The following is a 20,527-nucleotide window of genomic DNA, read 5'->3' as shown; positions in this document are numbered from 1 at the left end:
TACCCAACTCTTACAGAGGTCAGGATCCAACAGTAGGTAAACACACCAAACTTGTAGAATAACAATGTTTCTCTTGCCTATCTTCACCTAACGGGAGTAGCTGGAAGAAGAAGACTAAGCTCAAACAGTCTCAGATGCAATGAAAGATGTGGGGAGGCCAGCCCGTAGATGGTAACATGAAATACAGCATCAGAGACTTCAGCACAATGAGCATCATTGATGAGACCAAACTGTATCACTTCTAGAAGCCGTGTTCAGTCTGAAACAGCATGGGTGGTAACACCAGAGATGAAGCCACATACAATGACTAGACCCAAAGCCGTATCAAACAGCTCCACAAAATGATGCAGTGATAATTCTTTGGTCCTGGCTTTTAAAGTTATTTTGGAAAGTGCACACATTCCCTTTGTAGTCAACATTAATGTTTAAATAAGAAATCCAGACACCCAGGAACCTGGCAACCTTGGTTATGTAGCTAGTCTAACCTCTAAAGTTAAAGTGTGGCTAAGGGAACATGAGAAAGCAATACTGTCAACAATCTACATGTAATAAGGACTACTGAGAAAAGAGCAGTCTCACTGCTAAAGCTGTTTGCCTCTGAGTATAGTATTACCAACCTCATAAAACCTCTACTTTTGCTCTGATCTCCACATACCTACAGCAGAGGCCCTGACCTTTAGTGTAGCTTATGTGTTTTTTTTTGTACTTCTAGTGCAGCATCTGCCCTCTAGACTACAGAATCTGAACTCCTGCTTTGTTGCTTATGAGACAAACTTAGATACACAAACAACACCACAGCTCTTTTTTAGGCCGCAGCAGGACTAGGTAAAATTACCCATAATGAGTACTCAGAGAGGTTACCATACCTGCATATGGAACACCACATGTGACATCCTTTTCCTCTGACATAGCTAGACAATACTGAAAAAAATAACATAAAAAATCACCTGTAAACAGGTAATTAAAAAATATACTTGTTTTAAAGAAAAGGAATGATCACATTCAGAGATGATTAGATCCAGATATCAAAGACACAAAGAACAAACTAATGACAAAACAGTTCATGAATTAGGTCAAATCTTCTAGCATTCAGAGCTCTGTTTCCAAGTGAAAAAGGCAGAATTAAAGTAACAATACAGTGAAAACAATCAATGCATTGTGATAACATCAGCTGTCAAATTTCTGGTACAGCCTAGACGCACGCTCCTGTGGAAGTATGAACACCAAGCTGTAATGAATGCCGAAGACTGATGAAAATGACAAAATATAAACAGTGAATGAAAAAAGGCTGCTGAAACGTTTACAGGAATATAATTTCTGTCACATACAACAAATGTAAGGAAAAAAAATGATTCATGCATTATTAGTGTTTTTTTTAGCATCAAGGTTTAAGATTTTAGAGTACATCATGTGGCGTGTGCCTTTAGTGTCTAGAAAACTATGCCGCTACAGGTGACAAAATTCTTACTGCATCTCTGTCAAAGACTAGGGAATCAGTTTCGTAATTAGGCACACAACACTAAGCCAGCTAACAAAGCTGACAAAAAGAGACATTTGGTACAGCACTTGACACAGAATCTGTAACTCTTATTTTGGCACCATGCACATTTTAGAAAAAGACCCAAGAAGGAAATACATTCATTATTCACAATGTAAACAGCCAGTAGAAGGAAGGGACAGAACCAAAATCCAAACGGCAATGTTGCAAGTGGGGAAACTGTAACAACTGTTCAAAACACTGCACAGGAGATTTCAGCAATTAAAATAACTAAAAACAAGGGATGCAGGTATCTCTGGGAATAAATTCTAACAAATTACTGCAATGCATACTTTAGTTAGTCAAATGCATCACACATGTGCAGACAATAAACTAAGAATTAAAGGACATAGTCCAAATAATGAAATAAATGTGGTCCTCCACATGAGATGACAAAAGGTGAACAATATGCGACATCCCACAATGCAGTTATTTTCTTAAAACATATACTGACTCTTACGTTCATGTAATCATAACTCTAAACAGTAAGGTTTTTAAAGGTGCATATGATAGGATGTTTGTGTTCTCAATGTGCTTTAAGTACATGAAAGTACAGACTGTCCCAGCAAAATATCAAAGTCCTGTTCTTATTTTTTTCATAAATGAAGATATCGACGCCACAGAGTAGTTTACTGCAGTTCAAAGTGATCTCCATCAACGAATGAAATAATTCTCTGTAGTCAAACGATTTGCTGCAATATAAGGCTCTCAGCGTGCAAACAGCATAAACAGTACATGTGTAATGTTGCTGGCTTTACTGTTAATATTATGATAACTACTTGTAGTCAAGAATAAATTTTAATTTCTGCACCTCATGTTCCAAATTCAATACAGACCCATGTCATTGAGAAGTCTCTACAGTATGTTACAGCTGCTAAAGGGACTTTTGCTTTTCTTGGTCCTTTGTTTGTTTGGTCTAAGACTGATGACATCCCCACCATTAAGCATATTAGAGTTCTGTCCAGAATGGCTTCCCCCAGCAGTATTAAAGACACCTGTTTCAGACAAAGAACAAGAGTTATAATAAAAGTTAACGCAGCAACTACACTAAAAAGTGACATATTCTGCATTTCTAACTGCTGCATTAACACCACATATTATTAGATAAACATACTTTATGAATCCACATGCCAACATAAAATATTATTCCTGCACAGAACAAGCTTTAGAAACTTTTCTTTATAAAGGTGAAAACCTACATTTCTCAATGCATCTTTCTGAATTAAACTCCTGTGTTTTAGTGTACTTTATCATATAATTCTCACTGCTCCTTGTCAAGTCACCATAGTCCCAGTATACATAATGTGTCATACCCTGATTTCTGTTCCAGGACTCAAGTAAAGACAGATAAAATGAGAGGCAATCAAAGATAACGTGATGCCCACAGGCAGCATTATATGATCTATGAAGGTATAATATTAATTTACTGATACTGAAGCATCCAGTAATTAATTTGCTTAATTATTTGTATTGTTTTACTTATTTATGTCAGCTAGGATGTTGGCAATGTCTGTGGGTTCAGTGTATTTTTTGTCATTTTGGACTAATTCTGAGCATATCTGGGAATTACCACCTAGGTTCCTAACATAACTAAAGAAAGCCTTGTGATTATCCTTAGTGCCCTGTGCAATTTTTCTCTCGAAGCTGGCCTTAGACAATTTTATGAGTGCCCGTAGTTTTTTGCTAAAACTGATCAGTGATGCCTTCCCTTTTTGGGATTTTGCTCTATCATTTAGTAGCTTCCTCCTTTCTATTGTATAGTTTGTTTATGGCTGGGGTCCACCAGACAGGACGTCTGCCTTTGGAGGATTGGGTCTTGGTTTTATTTGGGATCGCATGATCCATGCATTCCTGAAGGTGTTCATAGAATGCGTTTATAAAGGATTCTGCGGTCTGGGCCGTATTTTCCACAGGCCCGGGGCTTTGAAGGATTCCACCTCGGTTTTGAGGAGTGTGAAATTTGCTTTAGAGAAGTTTTTCACTGTGGTTTTCTGGGCAGGGGGTGGGGTCGGGATGTGAATATCCAGTGAGATTAGTTTATGGTCTGATCTTACCAGTGAGGGATACATTTCTGGTCTGGAGCATAGAGTCCTCATGTTGGTGATGATCAGGTCCAGTATGTTTTCCCCTCTTGTGGGAGTGGTAACAAGTTGTTCCATAGCATTTGAGTTTATAAATTCAAGGAACCTTTGGGCTAGGGTGTTGGAGCTAGAGTAATGCTCCCAGTCTATGTTTGGGTAGTTGAAGTCACCCAATATAATGGTGTTTGGAGAGACCTTCATATTTTCCAGTGTTCTCAGGAAGGCCGAGTGGGGTTCCTGGGTTTGGGAGGGTGGTCTGTAGCAGGCTATAAAGTGGAAGGCAGTTTTACCCACTGTTAGTTGCACATGGATAGTCTCTGATGCTTCGTGCTTTGCCACCAACCTGGAGGTGTGGGTATGTTTGATGAATACCGATACTCCCCCTCTTTTTGTGGTTCGGTCCAAGTTTTGGGGCCGAAAAGCATGGTATGATGCTGGGGTGCTCTCGGGAGCCCTGAACCAGGTTTCTGTTACTGCACAGATATCGATGTTCTCCATGCTAAGGAGAGTTTCGAGTGCGTGCATCTTGAGGTTTAGACTTCTGGCATTGAGTAGCATTACTCTTAGTTTCTTATCCCTTGTGATACCTATGGAGGTGGGTTTGTCTTTTGAGCCTTGCCTAAAAAAGGCACTATGGGGGTAGCAAGAGCCTTTGCCAATATCCGAAAGCCCAGGGTGACAGGTGCAAGCTGTCCCTAGCGAAGCATCGTGGCTTGTCGAGCATATCATCCCAAGCTGACAGGCATTGGATCCCCTTTGAATGACACCAGTACTTAAGTCAATTGTTGAAATTGATCATCTTGTCTTCATATTGTGGCATCATTCTTGGTGAGGGTAAGATGCTACTCAAGGTCAGGGTCATACCGGCCTGGGCTACATGCTCAGAGAGCTCCTTTATGTCTCTTTTCATGTAGTCCAGGGAGGTACGTCTCAGGTCATTCACACCAGCATGGAGAATGACTGAGTCATATTTGTACTTGCCTTGGAGTGACCTGAGTGCTTATGTTATGTGGCGGATCCTAGCGCCCGACAGGCTGCTCACCGTGACCCTCTCCTTGTTCAGCCTGGTGAGCGGGACGTCAGTGTGCCTGATGATAGAGTCACCTATTACAAGTGTTTCAGGTGTGTTGTTTAGTCTTAAAGGCTGTGACTGTTCGGCACACTGGCTTTGTGAGATATGTGTTGCACGTGTTTTGTTTTGGGGTAGCGGTTGCTTGGGTGTCTGCTTTGGAGGTCTCTGCTGCTTAGGCAGATCTTTATTTAGAGCCTCCGAGTATGTTTTTGTGTGATTATGTGTTTGGTTTGCTGTCGTGGTAGGTCTATGTGAGACTGGAATTGTAATGAGTGTGGTTTCCTTCTCCTCCTGACTGGTTATGCCAGTACTGAGTTGAGAGAGTTTAGTCTCCAGTTTGGCTATATGGTTGCATCTCTCACGTGCTGGAATTTGTTGGGAGGAGGAGAGGGTCGTCTGTGTACATGAGGCAGTTGTAACATTGCCTCAAGATTCCCAGATTCACCAGCTGGACCGGAGAGGAGATTGACAACTGACCTTTGGACATGCTAGAATAGTATTGGGAATTCCTTAATAATTGAAAACAAGGGCCAGTGGGGAGTGAGGGTGCAGTGCTTTTAATTTTTAGTGCTGACTTATATAATTGCTTTAGTGAGCAAGTGCCAGGTAACTTAAGTGCAATGTGTTACAGGTAACTTAAATGCAAAAACGACAAACAGTAACTTTCTTTCAAGTGAAACAAGGAAATAAGTACAGTAAGCAATGCAGATATCACTAGTGATCCACAGAAGCTGAGAAGCCACAGTATTAGGTGGAATTAGCGTTCCAGGGAAATAACAAGCAAACAAACAACAAGCATATAAACAAAGCTAGATTCAGCAGGCCTGGATCTAGTCTATGCTACAGCAAACAAGGTGTACCAATTTCAGTAAGATACAGTTCAAATATTCAGGCACTATAAACCTTTAACCAGAAATTCACAGCTCAGAAGGGCAGAGTCCAACCTCTTCTCCCACAAGAGTGCAGACCACGAACCTTCTTAATGTAAAATAACTGGCCTGAAGACCAAGTGCTTAAACCAGAACTAATACACTTTAAGAATAACACACTGGGCTCTCAATCAGCAGTTCCCAACTTAGAAGGATGAAAGCTACCTGTCCTGCCACCACAGTGCATGCCACAAACCTTCCTAATGTAAAACAACTGGTCTGAAGCACAAGTGCTTAATCCAAAAGACTTAGAATGATAGCTACACTTTAATCAAGTTACTACCAAGCAGTAATAAATACAATTGAATACTTTAGAGAATGCCTGGATTAGTGCTCAAGTTACACAAACAAAGCTAGATCCAGCAGGCCCGAATCCAGTCTATGCCACAGCAAACAAGGTGCACCAACTTCAGTAAGAAACAATTCAGATATGCATGCACTATAAGCCTTTAACCAGAAATTCCCAGCTCAGAAGGGCAGAGTCCAGCCTCTCCTCCCACAAGAGTGCAGACCACGAACCCTCTTAATGTAAAATAACTGGCCTGAAAGCCCAAGTGCTTAAACCAGAATTAATACACTTTTAGAATAGCAGACACTGAGCCCTCAATCAGCAGTTCCCAACCTAGAAGGATGTAAGCTACCTGTTCTGCCACTACAGTGCAGACCACAAACCCTCTCAGTGCAAAACAAGTGGTCCAAAGCCCAAGTGTTTAAACCAAAAGGCTTAGAATGAGTTACACCAAGTAGTAATAAATACAACTGAGTACTTTTAAGATGATGCAAAAGTAAAACAAAGTAGGTAGAAACACATACATGTAGGTCTGAAATTCTGTTTAAACTATTTTTTAAAGGAAATTTTTATTAGTTTAATGTATTTACAATATATGCATATGTTGAAACTTCTAATATTTGCACGTAAGGGTAAGATGCTACAGCTTAGTTTTTGGAAGAGAGGGATGGTGGAGTTTGTTTTATTGTAAAGAGGTATTGTGTGATGGATGTAAATTGTCTGGTCCAGGGTTTTTGTGTATGTCTCCACAGAGAGAAATAACATCACTTGTCAGATATTACGTGTTAATTTGGTGAGGATTTCACATTTCAAAGAATTATTTTTAGCAAGAATGTGAAATATTAGAAGTTTAGGAGAAACAGTCAGTGTGAAGTGTGCATACATGTATTAGAGTTGGTTAGGGGGAGTACAAAAGTTCATGAGATACAATTTGAAAGTATGCTGACAGAGACAGTAGAGTTAGTGACAGAGGAGTGGCAGTCAAGTAGTGTAGGATTTGTTTGTGTAGGGCTTAGAAAAAGTAGAGTTAGAAAATTCAGGACAAAAATGTAAAACAGTGTAAGTAACTTCTCTGTGTGGAAGATTTTCAGTCCATATATTTCTAGTTAATCACTGTATATTAATCAGATCAGACAATAGTAGTAGAAGTAGCGAATGTAAACTTGTCTTAAGTCAAAACAAAACAAAAGGTAACAGAAAATATATAATTGTACAGCATTACTAAGTATTCAAAAGTAATCCAAGCATTTGTAAGTAATCCAAGCAAGGCAGGCAGTCTGTTTCCAGTTGAAAATCCTTTATTAAGTACACAGACTAGAGATCCAAGTAAAACAAAAATAGAGTAATAATTTCCTCACAAGCTTTCTAAATATATATATACTTTTTATCAGGCATGGGAGTGGTTTATTGTGCTGTAAAACAAAGTGTTATTGGTGCACATGTTAAATTCACATCCCTTCCCCCATTAGTGTGACATACGAGCTGGTCCTGCCCTACTTAGTAGCTGTCATAATAATATATAACCCTTATGTACTTTAAATAAAATTATATAATGATGTGGTACCTCTTATTTAACCAAATTATTAAGTAGATTATTAATGGCGCGGTGGTACGGCGGTAGCGTTGTTACCTCACAGCAAGAGGTTCTCCTGTTCAATTCTCGGCTTGGCTTGGGAGTGCCTTCTGTGTGGAGTCTGCATGTCCTCCCCGCGGTTGGGTAGCGTTCGAAAGACATGCGTGCATAAATGGGCGTGCCTTCGTTAAAGGTTGGGCGTCGAGCTGGCACCTCGGCGTTTCGTAAAAATTTACTGCCAATCATTAGCGGACTGGAGTTCCACTGTGGCGACCCCTTACCGGGAAAAAGCCGAAAGACAAACAACATTAATTAGATTATTAAGTCTGTGATTTTATCCAAGACAATATACTACATGGCTGGAAATACATCAACCTTAGTTCATTTGGCAATCAAAAAATATATATAAATATATGCATATACATTTTGCATGTAAAAATCAATTTCTATTTTCATAACCTATTGTTAATAAAGATCGCTTTCGTCCTTCTAGACTTCTTCAGGTCAGTGTACAAGAACCCTAAAAACCTATATAATTGTATAATTAGTTAGTATTGTTATTACACATCATTTTGAATAAAGTGGAAAAAAGAACCAGAAAAAAATAAAAATAAGAAAAAAATGTATGTATGATGATGGAAACAAAATATACACTTAAATTTCAACTGATTTAACATGGTATTTAAAACCAATTTGTAGAATAAAATAAAATAAAACACAATTAGTCATGTAAACAATGTGATAATTTTCTAAGTTCCAGTGCACTTTTAATTGAACAGTAGTAGTTTAGTCCAGGCTTCCTAAAAGAGTTCAGCTTTAATTGCCACATGAGTTCATGTTTCTCCAGAATATTTGGGATGTCTCCTTCAAGATCACCCATGTCTATGCGATCCAGGATCTGGAACTTAAAACCTGTGTGTCTTTTATGAAGAGAAAGGTATTTGGCTAGTGCATTATTTTTACATCCAGAGCGCATTTCTGACAGATGACATGAAATCCTACGCTTGAGTTTATTTACAGTCTTGCCCACATAGAATGCATCACATTCATTGCACTGTGCCCTGTAAATTACTTTTTTAGGGTTACAGTCACCCCCTGCACTGATTTTAATGATCTTCTTTAAATAAGGGCAAAAAAAACTATCACCTTGCTGTATAAATATACAAAATGTACAATTAGTTTCACATCTTTTAGTGCTTTTCTCACATGGTCTAGGTTTAAATTCAACAAAACTTCTAATGTTCCTGGCCTTCCTATAAACAAATGATGGGGCTTCACCTCAGATGTTAATCAAAAAAGGGTTTCCTGTGACAATGTCCCAGTTTTCTTCAATAATATTTTTGATACTGTGATAATCTAAACTGTATGTCAGGATGCAGCTATTTTTTCCATTTGTTATTCTCTGTGGAATTACTTAACATTTTTCTACTGGGGAGGTGGAGTGAAGGTGCTTCAGTCCTTTTCAGTTCTATAATGGGTTCCAGGATGTTTTTTAACATCTGACTTTCATAGCCTCTCACTAGAAAATCATTCTCGAAGTTGTTCAGGTTTCTCAAAAATAGTTCCATCTCTGTGGTAATTCGAGCTAATCCACAGCCTTGGGACTTCACTACATTATACTTGGTTTTTGTAGAATGTAGACTTTTACTGTGGAGTAATAAGTTAACCCTCGCTGGTTTTCTGAATAGATCAGTGGTGATTCTGTTATTGTTGGTGTCCTTGGAAATCTGCATATCTAAGAAAGTGGTTGAAGTACAGCTATGGGAAGAGGTAAACTTCAGGAAGGGGGTTGTTTATTTGAGGTAAGTGATAAAATCTCCAAGCTGCAAGGTGTTACCTTCCCACACAATAAAGACATCAATAAAACGTAAATAGCATGTGCTATGCTGCATGTAGTCTGTGTTGTTTAACACAAAGTCCTCCTCCCATTTGCACAAGGCTATGTTAACTATGCTGGGAGCCATGGCAGCCCCCATTGCTATACCAGTTTTTTGTTTGTAGTGTTTGCCATTGAAAGTAAAGAAATTGAAGTCCAGTACAAGATTAATGAGCTTGCTTAACCTTTGCAGTTGTGCCTGTGTACCCTGATTATGTTTCTTAAAAGACTCCATAGCTGCTGTTCTACAGTAATTGTGAGGGAGCACTGTGTATAAGGATTCCACATCAATAGTTACCAAAATACTGTCAGCTTGCACTGTAATGTTTTTTATTTTCTTCAAAAAATCCATTGAATCTCTTATGTATGACTTATTCTTTTCTGCTTGAGGTTTCAGCAAGTAATCAAGGTAAATGGCTGTGGCTTCAGTAAGGGAACCTCCACTTGCTACCACCGGTCTATAAGGTGGGTCTTCTCTGTTCTTGTGTGACTTTGGTATTCCAAAAAAGTAAGGTAAACGTGGGCATGGGCTCCATAAATAATTATAAAGATTTTCAGTGATAAGTTTTTCTTTCCATAATGTGGTGAGATTAGTGTTCCATAAATCATATGCTCTTTTTGTGTCATCCATGGTAAATAACTCATAAAATCTGTTATCCTCCAGCATGTTCTCTATCTTATTGGTTGTAGCTAGTGGTATCAGTCACAAGTATACCTCCTCCCTTGTCTGCCTTCATTACATGCCTGGATTTATCATTGCCTAGGGCCTTCTCCCTGTGTTAAGTTATAAAGTTTTTTTCTTAGGAGGTTTTTTAAGCAGTTTCCTGATATCCATCTCACATTTCACTTCGAAAGCAGCTAGTGTTTGATGTAGTGGTGGACAACAGCTGCTAGGCCTTTTTATAGTTTCATCAATAGGCTTATTTTCAGTGCCATTACTTTTGCCATGAAACCGTACCCTTAAGTTGAGCTTCCTCACAAACATTTTAAGGTCTATCAGTACCTGAGCAACCTCACTCCTGCAGCTTGGTACAAAAGTAAGTCCTTTGGACAGCACACTTTTTTCCTCTTCAGTCAGTGCTTTAACAGAGTGGTTCCAGATAAGTGGAGCACCTGTTATTGTGGTACCTGTTGTTGTTGTTATTATTGTACCTGTTATTGTGAGTGGTTCCCTCCGTCTGAGCCTGGGACCTGGGTTGTAGTCGGGGTTCCAGTCGGGATTGCCCAGGTATTGTTATTTCTCTCACCCCTTGTAAGCAACATGGTGGTAATGTTTAATGATGTGGTAGACTGTGAGGTTTGGAAATCTACATATATGGTGAAAAAAAGATGAGAAGTGAATGGTGATTGGATTTGAATAAGTGGGAGGAGCTAGTAAGAGTACAAATGTAATGGAAGAGGTGGTGGGTGGTAATTAAGGGTAAGGTAGGAGAACAGAGCGCGTTTCACCAACAGTAGGCTGAATGTGATGCGAAAAAAAAAAAAAAAACGAATTTTTAAAATTAAGAGCTAAGGTAAGAGGGGTTTATGCCCTCTACCATTACTATAGTTTTAATACCAGGAAAAGAGACAAAAATTAGGTGATTAAAAGTTAACAGGGCCAGTACTGTTTACTTTTGTGTTTTATTCAGTGTATCAGTTGGGTATTCAGGCTGCACAGACCTGATAATTAATAGTAGAACAAGTCTGTTACAAAAATTTAGAGTAAATGGGAACAAAGGAAATGAGATGCCTTCTAACATCTGAACTTTCTGCACCAATACTGACAGACACTTTTTTTTATAACTAAATGAGACTGCAAAGTTTTGCTAGTTCTAAGAAGGATATGTACTTCTGCTCAATTAATTTTAGCACTGAGACTGCAGAAGTCTGCTAACTCTGAGAAGGATAGGTACTCCTGCTCAATTCATTTTTACACTGAGAAGGGGTTTTCTAAGGCTTCAAGCAAGTTCTGATGGTCAGCTATGTGAGGCAGGTGTGTTTTAAATTAACTATTCAGTGGCTGGAAGGAAATGGGGCAGCCAAGTAGGAGACTTGGTCTGGGGAATAAAAATGAATTAGGGTTATATTGGATATGCAACAGTGTCATCTGGTCCTACATGAAAGTATTCTGATAGGTTACTCAAGAAATTAAAACCTGTTTGCTCAAAAGCAGCATTTTTTTAATATATTCTGCAGATTGAAAGTGAAGGTTAAAAATACTGCAGTGGTTTTTCATCTGGTAGAATTGTGGCTGTTTGGCTTTGTTGATTGGATATTGCATCCTGTAAAAAAAAAAATCTGATTTGTGTGACAGTATGTCTTTGTATAGTTTTTTTTGTCTTTGTCAGATTTTAATAAATTATTGACAGTGCTTCAAATTCCTTTGGGTTACTCTTGTTGTTTGCAATCTATACAAAACATTCTTCTTTTCATCTTTGCAATGTATATTTACCTTATTTTCAAGGCATCTGCAGTTTTGTAAAGCTGTATTAGTTTGTTCTTTTTTCCAGGTTCTTCATGCTTGGACTCTTACCATAATTTGCTTGGTTTCTGAGGAAAGACGGTATGATTGATTTTTTTATGTAATCTCTCCATAGAAGTGCTACTGAACTGAGAATTTTTAAAAAGCTTCGATAGAAAGCTTACAGCTTCATCAAGAGGTATTTATTTTAGCAAGCATTTTTTTATGTAACCCATTTGTAATTTGTTTGCTTTGTTGTTTTTGCTGAAATCAGTATTATGAATATGAGGTGGTGGTCACTTATTGAGTCGGGTAGTGTGCCTAGGTTAATTATGTTGTTTTTAAATTGAGGATAGCATCCTGGTCAAGTATGTTATGTCTTCCTACTGTTGTATAAGACCAAATAAGTTGAAAGGCATTAAATTTGTACCTGGTGTTTGTTGAGAGGATAGTTTTGTCTAAGCTATGTTAACATCACAAAGTGCTAGTACATCTGTCTTTATATGAGACGTTATCCAAGACAATATATCTCAAAGTGTCAACATTTTTTGTTATAGCATTTTGAGGAATACAGACAGTAGTGTGCACGTTTAAAGTTATTTATTCTGAGGGCTGTTAGAAGTACTTCAGATGTCTTATCAGAAGCTGACATGGGTTTACAGAAAGTGTTTATTTTTGTCAGAAAATGGAGATATAATTCCACTTGATCTTTGGTTAATCTGTCTAGTCTAAGCATGTTGTATTCTTGGGGGAGTATTCCTTTGTTTTGTACATTTGGTTTTAGCCAGGTTTCTGTTGCAGTGAGTATATCAGGTTTATGATTTTCTCTCAACAAGTGTAGCTCACTGATTTTACTGCAAATAGTCCTGGTATTCATGAGGCACACTTGTATTCACATTGGTGGGTTACTTTTGTTAATGTCTGAGCAGTGGTATTTCGGATCTGGATCTGGTTGGATATTGCCGTGTAGAAATAGTTCAATGGGTATAGAGTTATTTTTGCATTACTGAATGTTTTATTTTTTTCCAGTAGTTTTATATCTTCTTTGTACGTGAATGTATGTAAAGATGGATGCTTGGTTACAAAATAGTCACCAATTTCACTTGCAAAACTGTGTTAAGTGAGGTTATAAGGGGTAGTTGCAGGCATTGTCCTTACTGGAATTATGTGAAATGAACTCACTATTTTAGTGTACAGGAAGCAAGCTATGAGTGCTTCTCAAAAGCAGAACGAATTAGAGAGAGGAAATGGTTTAACATGTAGGGCTACAACAGACATGTGAGCAGTTCAATAAGTAAGGGTACGTTTATAAGAAATGTGTGTGTATAAAAGCAGTTACACAGCACAAATTACAGCAGTTTACAAGGCAACAGGGACTGCAATAGTCTGCACTCACAGGAAGGGGATCAAATGTAATACCATTTTCATATCCCGTAAATCAAACGGCAAATGTTATCTAATTACTATATGACATAGCTCATGTTAAAATAATAATAAATTAAAGTATACAAATGAAGACACCAGCAAGTTGTTGTTGTGTCTTTCGGCTTTTCCCGGTTAGGGGTCGCCACACCGGAACTCCAGTCCGCTAATGATTGGCAGTAGATTTTTACGTGCTGAGTTGCCAGCCCTGACGCACAACCTTCAACGAAGGTACGCCCATTCACGCATGTCTCCACACAGAAGACGCTTTAGCTGAGAATCGAACAGGACAACATCTTACTGTGAGGCGACAATGCTACCACAGCACCACCACCGCAGTTGAAGACACCAGCAAGTACTCGATGTATATGTCATATAAAAAAAAATCTTGAAACAGTAAAAAAAAAAAAAAATGAATTTACCATCACACACTTGAGTTAATCCATTGCCATTACTTCAGTTAAACAGACAGCAGGTAATGATATATACCAACTCCAAGATCACACCATAGTGAGGAAAAGGGCATATAGGTTCATAGGTAGGTACTAGGCTATTAGCCCTAGGGCCTATATAAGCCTAGCCAAAAAGGTACCCTGGCTTTCGCCACCCAGGAAAATTATTTTCCTGTGCCACTGTCGAGCAGAACACAGAAGTGATCCCCGGGTTGAATTTCCTATTTCTCATCCAATCATCAAGATTTTCTTGAAGAGTGCTAATGAGGAGCTTTGTTTGATATAGATAGGTATTTTGTTCCAGGTATGGGAAGTCTCTGGGACAGGAATCTATCCCTCCAGCATGTTCTGTTTATTGTGGTGACAAGGTTTAGGTCCCTAGAGTGTGTAGCTCGGAGGGATTGGGATTTCTTTAAGTGGAGCATGTCCAACAGCTCTGGGTTTGACATAGCTTTGTATGTTAGGCAGAAATTGCCTCCAAGTAGGCAATATGCGGCAGAGTAAAGCTGGAGAATTTTGAGATGGTCTGCATAGGGCATCTGTTTGAGGCCAGTACTCCTCTTTGTGAGGTATTTCTGCAGCCTTTCCAGTTGTTGTAGATGTCTTGTGAGGTACATACCAAAAGGGGTGTTGTACTCTATATAATGGGTCTAATGAGTGACAAGTAAAGGGGAACAATGAACTCTTTTTTCCTGGATGAGAAACCTTTTGTGATGAGGTGTGCCATGTAAAAGGATTTCCTGACTACTGTGGCGATGTGATTATCAAAGGAGAGACTACTGTCCATCTGTGTCCCAAGGTCTCTTATCACACTTTCAGTGTTAGGTTTACTACCGGCTACATGGTAGTTCATGGGTACAGAGTTTTTACCAAAGGGGATGACAATGCACTTTTTGGCATTGAGCTTGAGGCCAGGACTTTGACACCAGGCATCTGTCTCAGTGAGGCCCTTTTGTAGGATGTCCACATCGTTAGGAGTTTCGATTATGGCTCGTAGTTTGCAGATATCTGTGAACTTCATTAGCCAAAGACCTTCTGTGTTAGCCTGTACTTCAGAGAAGTAGATACCAAACAGGAGAGGACCCAGGACTGAACCTTGTGGTACTCCAATTGTCACTGGTTTGAAGTCAGATTTGGAGTCTGCTACTTTCACAGTGTGGGTTCCGTCAGTGAGCCATTTGGCAATCCATCTTGTGACATAGGGATTTATACCTGGTTTAGTGAGTTTATCTATAATTCCAGAGTGGGGGGTGGTGTTGAAGGCCTTGGCGCGATCTAGATAGGCTGTGTGAACCACCTTACCCTTGTCTACGGCTTTGGTGACTGCTTCAAAGAAGTCTATCAGGGTCAGGAGACATGATCGACCTTTTACAAACCCGAACTGGGTGGGGTCCAGAGTTTGGAGACTACCAATGTCTTTGTTTATAAGTTCCATGATGACATGTTCCATGGCCTTGCAGATCAGGCTCATCACGCTAATGGGGTGGTAGTTCCCAGGGTCCATGGTGGATCCCCCTTTGTGGAGTGGGATAACCATCACTGTGTGACACTCAGTGGGCACAAATCCTGAGGTAAGGCTATTGACTGAACATGGTACTTAGGTGGGGTGCCAGTTCCTTATGTAGTCCGTTTGTTCAGCAAATCACCAAAGCCTCCACGATAGCAGCAAATATTATTTTATTAGGATAAAACAAGCGCTTTCACGCATCTAACAATGCGCTTCTTCAGGTTACAAATTCTAAATAACATAGATTCATTTTATATAGTAAACCATACATCCAATTAATTGAAATTCGGCGGGAAAATATCAATTAAACATTAAAAATCATTAATTATACTGCTAGTTAGAAGCAAATCCTTATAAGGAAAACATTTCCTGTGAAAAAAACACTTTGAAAAAGTTATACTACAACTTTCAAAATATATGTAACAACTATTTACAAGGGTAAACTAGGAAAGTTCACCATTATTAATATTATATCCATTCGGATGGTCTCCTTAGTACACTTGAATATGTTGTAGTATTTCCTTATAAAGAAATTTATCTATAATAAAAATCTTACATTGCATTAATTCTGTTATAAAACATATAGTAAAGTGCTATACTTGGGTATTTGTATATGGTAATATATATAAGACTTTGTGTTAGAAAATATCTATGCAAAAATGCATGGTGCAAAAGCATCATTGTAAAATACGATATATCTACACCAATAATATACGTATATATGATAGACAAATCAACAACTAATGTGCGAAAAGGCAAAAATAGAATATGATGTATAATACCAAGAAATAAAATATAATATTTATATATCATATATGAACATATTTTAAAAAATAAAACAGGTATGTAAATCAAATTTACATCATGTTACAATATCAAATAAAACATAGAAGCAAATAAATTGATTTAAATAAATTATGAGCATATTCTATAGACTCTATATGTTAGTGCAGTTAATTATTCATATATTAAATTCAACTTCAATCATATTTACAATAGCGCTGGTCTGATATTAATCGCTGTATTTAAGCCTGGCTCTATATGTGCTCTGAGTAATAAAATCCATTTTAACTCATATAATTCTAAGGTGTCACGTGCATTACCTTCCCTTCTACTTGGGTAAAGTATCTGTAGGACTCTAAATTTAAATGAATGTGATATAAATATCTGGCAATGTCTAGCTAGAGCATTGTTAGTATTCATTTTTTGTATGTCATATAAATGGTTATAGGCTCGATCTTTGAGCCTACGTGTTGTCATGCCCACATAGTATACATTGCAAGAGTCACATGTCGCCAAGTATATGATATTTTTAGTATCGCAAGTGGCATAAAAATTGGGTATAAAACTATAACCTGTCTGCATATTTTCAAAAGATTGTTGGACACTAATATGCTTACAAACACAACATTTATTGCATGGATAAGTTCCTTGCCTATATTTCATCCTAATATCTAAAGGAATATTTAATGTTTTCTCTTTACATAATAGTCTTTTCAGATTCGGACAGTTGCTATATCTAAAGGTAGGATGGGCTCCTACCATGTTCTTTAAATCATGATTCATGTAAAGTAACTTCCAATTCTTCTGAATAATCTCTTTTATATATTGGACATCATTTGTAAATTTAATATCATATTGTATTTTACCCCTTCTTGATCTGGTAAAGTGCCCATATTCATTTGATTTGTATTTAACACTACAAACTATCTTTGTTTGATCCTCAGATTCTGGTTGCAGATACTCAGGGTATCCCCTATTCATAAAACATTCTTTTTGAAACCTCAAAAGCACCTCTCTGTCCTTCATATCACTACATATTTTAGTTATTCTATCCATCTGATTATTTATAATATTAGGAAATATATGACGCGGATGCATGCTCTCATGGTGTAATATGGCATTTTTCCAGCATGGTTTTCTGAATAATGAGGTAGTAAATCCATTCAGACCATTCTTCATTATTACTACATCTAAATAGTTCACCTTATGTAAAGAAGCTTCGTAGGTGAACCTAAGAAAGGAGGTGGTAGATTCCATGTACTTAACAAATTCTTCTAAGGACTCATTGCTCCCATTCCAAAACAGTAGAATGTCATCCACAAATCTCCTATAGTATAACATTTTTGTGGTGAAGATCTCATTATTTAAAATATGTGTTCTTTCCCATTCATATACTGCTATATTGGCATAGACATTTGCACAGGGGGTGCCCATGGCTACCCCCCATGTCTGTCTATAGGTCTTATCCTGATACATGAAAATATTATTATTAAGTGTGAGCTCCAATAATGCACAAATCACAAATTGTTCATTCTGACTACCCATTTTAAATTCATTCAAACAACTTCTGACCGCCTCTACACCAAAGTCATTGGGTATACTTGTGAACAAATTCTTTATGTCTAAAGTAACTAACAATGTCTCTTGATTTATTTTATCAATCCATGTTGAATTTTTAAGATCTTCCAACAATATGTATGAATTCTTTAAAATAGTGGGAATTTTATCTACCAAAGGAGACAATTTATATTGTATATAATGTGATGCATTCTCAGTTACCCATAGTCGGCCTGATACTATAGGCCGTATTGGTGGGGGATGTATCCCTTTGTGCATTTTAGGGAGTCCCTTTATGATGGGAATTAAAGGGGCTTCTATTTCTAAATATTCATATAGTTGTTTATCAATGCATCTTGTCATTAAAAGATCATACAGGGAATCTTGAACATTTTTTATTATTAGTGTAATTTCTGCTTTACTAATCTTTGTGTATGCTGTTTCATCACTTAACATCGTGATCATCAGGTTATTATAGAAGCTGGAGTCCATTATTACCACCCCCCCCCCTTTATCTGCAGGTTTGAATACCACGCTTTCATCATTACATAATAGATTCAAACTACTTCTTTGTAATTGGTTTAAATTGTAAAACAATTTTCTATGTCTTTTTTCTTTATAATAATTATAGAAATCAAATTCACATGCTCTTAAAAAGCATTCTATGGAGCCAGGTATCGGTGAAGTGAATGTATTTTTCCGTTTAGGAGCCATGGATTCAGATATGACATCAACACATTCTGAATTCTGAAACAAGAGTCTTAAAGTCAGTTTCCTGGCAAATTTGCGAAGCAATATAAGTGTCTCTGATAATTCACTGCCTCGTGAGGGTATGTATGACAACCCTTTGTTAAGTATAGAACATTCAGTTTCTGTTAATTCTCTAGATGAAATGTTGAAAAACAGGGTATTTAGAATTTCTTTTTCCTGTTCTGCCAGTTGTCTCCTGACATCTTGCGCTTCCCCCTTCCCCTGCTGGTGGAACGCAACGGGGCACGTTGTCTGTATGGGAGCGGAGAGTTTAAAACCGAAGCCTTGTTTAAGCTGGAACTCAGCATATTTACACCTTCTTTAGGTCTAGCTCCTGTTGTTGGAAATTTTAGACCTTGCTGATTACAAGGTAAGGATGAATTAGAACAGGTGATGTCAACTTCTGCTTGCGGTGAAATAAGTGCATGACTACTAGATGCACCATTATCTAAGTTGGTAGGAGTCAAGTTAGTATTCGTGCTATTGGCCAGGTTGTTATTAGCCCGATTTGGCTCACTAACTGCTGCTGTTTCATTATACCTCGGCCAAATGAAGATATTGCCGACATGAAAATCATTGCAGTCTCTTTTCAGCTTTTTTAACTTCACTTGTTCAAGTTTGTTACTATAAAAAGTCACTTGTGATAACATATTATTCAGCTTAGATATGCAATGCTCACTTTTGTACTTTGTAATTATGTTTTTATGCTCACCTTCAACTTTCTCAATAAGTTCATTCTCCGTGGGCTGGAAATAGTCAATGAGTAGTTTTAGGTAGCTATATCCAAGCTCTAAGTTAAGCTGTTGCCATTTTCGTAGGAGATCTGGGTGCGTCTCTCCATAGCTAGGCATACAGAGGACGCGCATGCCCCGCGGAATGACCTTAAAGTGCTGGCATGCCTCCAGATGTCTCCTCTGCCAGATTAATCTGTGAAGTTTATAGAGATTATTCTCCAAGCTTCTTAGCTCTTCATAGAAATCCTGCATATTTTCGCTGTAGGTATTCACCTCCTGTGCAGTGTTCCCTTGAACATTAAAGTTCAATAAAGAATTTTCACGTTGATGAAAGATGGTATTCCAATTCATACCTTCATTAATAACTTTTGGTGTATAGTCCAATTCAATGTTAGGATTATCCATCGTGTGACGGTTAGCCGGAAAAAGGAAAACAAGAATCCAAAATATCAGCAGCAGACCCAGCACGACCATCCAGGGCTTCAGTAAAGAAATAAGGTGCAGATTGTTCAGCAAATCACCAAAGCCTCCACGATAGCAGCAAATATTATTTTATTAGGATAAAACAAACGCTTTCACGCATCTAACAATGCGCTTCTTCAGGTTACAAATTCTAAATAACATAGATTCATTTTATATAGTAAACCATACATCCAATTAATTGAAATTCGGCGGGAAAATATCAATTAAACATTAAGAATCATTAATTATATTGCTACTTAGAAGCAAATCCTTATAAGGAAAACATTTCCTGTGGAGAAAACACTTTGAAAAAGTTATACTACAACTTTCAAAATAGATGTAACAAATATTTACAAGGGTAAACTAGGGAAGTTCACCATTATTAATATTATATCCATTCGGATGGTCTCCTTAGTACACTTGAATATGTTGTAGTGTTTCCTTATAAAGAAATTTATCTATATTAAAAATCTTACATTGCATTAATTCTGTTATAAAACATATAGTAAAGTGCTATACTTGGGTATTTGTATATGGTAATATACATGAAACTTTGTGTTAGAAAATATCTATACAAAAATGCTTGGTGCAAAAGTATCATTATAAAATACGATATATCTACACCAATAATATACGTGTATATGATAGACAAATCAACAACTAATATGCAAAAAGGCAAAAATAGAATATGATGTATAATACCAAAAAATAAAATATAATATATATATATAATATATGAACATACTTTAAAAAATAAAACAGATATGTAAATCAAATTTACATCATATTACAATATCAAATAAAACATGGAAGCAAATAAATTGATTTAAATAAATTATGAGCATATTCTATAGACTCTATATGTTAGTGCAGTTAATTATTCATATATTAAATTCAACTTCAATCATATTTACAATAGCGCTGGTCTGATATTAATCGCTGTATTTAAGCCTGGCTCTATATGTGCTCTGAGTAATAAAATCCATTTTAACTCATATAATTCTAAAGTGTCACGTGCATTACCTTCCCTTCTACTTGGGTAAAGTATCTGTAGGACTCT

The 20,527-nt window shown here is 37.4% G+C and overlaps 1 protein-coding gene across 2 annotated transcripts in view; it reads right to left on the bottom strand.

Annotated features, from left to right (window-relative positions):
• Positions 1-1,060: 1,060 nt before the first annotated feature.
• The window catches only part of RAB23 (RAB23, member RAS oncogene family), a 907,660-nt gene continuing 888,193 nt past the window's right edge, over positions 1,061-20,527 (bottom strand). For both annotated transcript variants that reach the window (XM_044063339.1, XM_044063338.1), the window contains exon 7: positions 1,061-2,532. In XM_044063339.1, coding sequence (XP_043919274.1) covers positions 2,393-2,532 — 140 coding nt within the window. In that variant the 3' untranslated portion in view covers positions 1,061-2,392. The remainder of the gene's footprint in view (positions 2,533-20,527) is intronic.

Source organism: Protopterus annectens, chromosome 2.part1 (assembly GCF_019279795.1).
Source record: "Protopterus annectens isolate FY-2018-M chromosome 2.part1, PAN1.0, whole genome shotgun sequence".
Classification (NCBI taxonomy): Eukaryota; Metazoa; Chordata; order Ceratodontiformes; family Protopteridae; genus Protopterus; species Protopterus annectens.
The sequence above is the reverse complement of the archived record's forward strand: the minus strand, read 5'-3'. Positions and strand labels throughout refer to the sequence as shown.